The sequence below is a fragment of the Drosophila bipectinata genome, chromosome 2R (assembly GCF_030179905.1).
Source record: "Drosophila bipectinata strain 14024-0381.07 chromosome 2R, DbipHiC1v2, whole genome shotgun sequence".
Taxonomy (NCBI): domain Eukaryota; kingdom Metazoa; phylum Arthropoda; class Insecta; order Diptera; family Drosophilidae; genus Drosophila; species Drosophila bipectinata.
In genome coordinates, this window is record NC_091737.1 from 17,974,794 (window position 1) to 17,977,232 (window position 2,439).

The 2,439-nt window shown below is 41.8% G+C and overlaps 1 protein-coding gene across 1 annotated transcript; it reads right to left on the reverse strand.

Annotated features, from left to right (window-relative positions):
• Window positions 1–233: 233 nt before the first annotated feature.
• Window positions 234–1,719, reverse strand: LOC108125244 (uncharacterized). The gene is made up of 2 exons (XM_017241371.3): window positions 963–1,719; window positions 234–900 (listed from the first exon to the last, which is right to left on the reverse strand). The coding sequence occupies exons 1-2, from the start codon at window positions 1,002–1,004 to the stop codon at window positions 340–342; spliced, it is 603 nt and encodes a 200-aa protein (XP_017096860.2). The 5' UTR covers window positions 1,005–1,719; the 3' UTR covers window positions 234–339.
• Between the last annotated feature and the right edge of the window lie 720 nt (window positions 1,720–2,439).

Below are 2,439 nucleotides of genomic sequence, written 5' to 3' on the forward strand. Positions count from 1 at the left end.
ATAATTCTGCCCCGAAGTTCTTCCTTCTTTTCCGAGGCACATGACAAAGTTTTCATTGCCGCCAGAGCACAGTTTCCCTCAGCCGTTGAAGTGCATTAAACAAAGCTCTCAAACATTGTTTGAGTGCAGAAAGGACGTGTTCAAAATGTGTTACTTAAAAATGGCATTTACGGACAAAGAACTTCTTGGATTTTAAGGCTTTCCCACAATAATTGCGTTTTGTTTGAACAAGCTTTTTGCTATAAATACTTTTTATTATATACTTGCCGCTTAGTATGTACTCGTGTGGATGTTTAATTCTCTTATCAGTCTAACCTAAAGGCCTTTTGATCCGAGGGCCTAATCTGTGAACTTGCCCAGCCACTGGACGAAATCCCTCAGCTTCTCAAGTCTGGGGGGGCCGCCCCGGCTGAGCGTTCTCTTCCAGCGTCTCTCCACCGCCAGCCTGTCCTCGTTGTCCAGGGTATCCATGTGGCGCTTCAGCTTTCTGTAGATCACCCTGTTCAGCTGGGTAGTCCGGGTCTGGACTGTCCGCTTCCAGCGATCGAATCCATTGCGCTCCAGGCAAAGGGAGATCAACTGACTCTCGATGCTCGATAGCTCCACGGGGTCCCCCTTGGTGTCTGAGTCGAGATAGTCCTCCACCACATCGTAGAAAGCATTTAGCTTCTCCTCCGTCTTAGTCTCATTTACGGCGGTAAAGGCGTCGAATCTATCCAGGTAGCCCTGGATTATAGAATTCTGGGAGTCCAGGATGAGTAGGTCCTCGACTACACTGTCCACCAGCTCGATGGCCTGGGAGACTAACTGATTGCTTATAGTGGCTATAGCTTCGTCCGATTGTTGGTATAACCTATGGCGACTCTGATCCCCGGAGCATTGAATCACCGAGGGATACAGCTACAGATACAGAAAAGAAGAAAATAAATTTGGGTAGGATAGCTACTTGTGTCCCGACTTACCATGGATAGGAACAAAGAAACCAGAATCTTGGTATAGCTCATTGTGAACTGCTTCGCTCAAATGCCGTCTGTCTACTGAAATAACTTTGCCCGCCGATTTAACTCGGAAGCAGCACCAAACCATAGATAGTCTTATCTCCATTCGAAATTTCCATGCCGATTCAGAGGCGCTTGTCTAATTGATAGAATTTATAATTATTTTATTTATAGATGACACATGACGGCACAAATCTAATGACGTTTCTTGGAGTGAAGCACCTCTTAGATAAGGTCCGGCATTATAAGATTTACAATTCATGAATGGGACTCAACTTGCGGTGCTTTCTGTGATTCAGTTCTAGACAGAACGCTTTTTATCTCTCCTCATGGCAGCTGTGATGTGAGAAATGTGTCCCAATCGGTAAAAAAAAAAAGGCAGAGCCGCACAGCAAAACTATTCATGGCGTATACGCAGCGTTGTCCCGACAATAATAGTAAAATAAAAAGTCCACTTAGTCAGCAAAGCCCCCAGGACAATGGAATGTGTCTGTGTGTGTGTGGAGCTCTGTCCTGTGATAAATGCCTGAACTAGGTCAGTGGCGGATGATGATGGAACTCGGCAGAAAAACCGGAAATAAAACGCCGATTTTTCGTATCAGAGTTTTGAAATTAAGTCGCTGATACGTCCCTGCCCCATCCAGCCACCATTTAGAGTTTTTCGAGTGGCCAACAAATCCCCAAAGCGCGCAACTGCAATTTCAACTCTGATAAGCGAAGTTTAGTACCACTAAAGGCCTTAAAGCCAGTAAGACCTTAAAGCATAACCGAAGCTAATATACCCTGACAGAGATTGTGGCAGGTACTTGGTTGAATACTTGTCTTATCGGTGAATGTTATAACTTCCAGAGATGGCATTTTCGAGTGCTAATGAATTCATTCAGAACCTTTATGGAGACAAGTCCTATGGAGATTTAGAACCTTTATGGAGATCAGTGACTCAAAAGGTCAAATTTTTGTCCAAAAAAAATATGTATCATTTGATTCTAATTTTTTGGCATTTCTGTGTGGAAAAATGTTTATAACTCGACTAATACTTGGCAGATCCACAAATGTTATACATTCCCGATCATAGCTCTTCTGGAGGCATCCTTTTTAATCAAAACCTGGATGTCAAAGTAACATCATAATTTTTGCCAAAAATTGTTAAAAAAAATTTATTTTTCGACTTTTATATTTGAATGTAGATATAAGGAGACTAGAATCCCGATTCATAAATGGTATTCCGTTCCTGAATCCGTTGCGAATTAGTTGAAATATTTACTAAAAAGTGACTCAAAAGGTCAACTTTTTCCAAAAAAAAAAAATGTTAAACTTTAAACCTATTTTTTTTTGTAATTTTTGGGTGGAAAAATATTCATAGCTCGACTAATACTTGGCAGATCCACAAATGTTATACACTCCCGATCTTAGATCTTCTGCCAGCATCTTTTTCAATCAA

What these genes read in the sequence shown, in the direction of transcription:
- LOC108125244 (XM_017241371.3), bottom strand. Translation starts at nt 1,004, where the DNA reads ATGAGCTATACCAAGATTCTGGTTTCTTTGTTCCTATCCATG. An exon ending in TTTCTTTGTTCCTATCCATG is followed by an intron (nt 901 to 962) that starts GTAAGTCGGGAC and finishes CTGTATCTGTAG; the next exon opens with CTGTATCCCTCGGTGATTCA.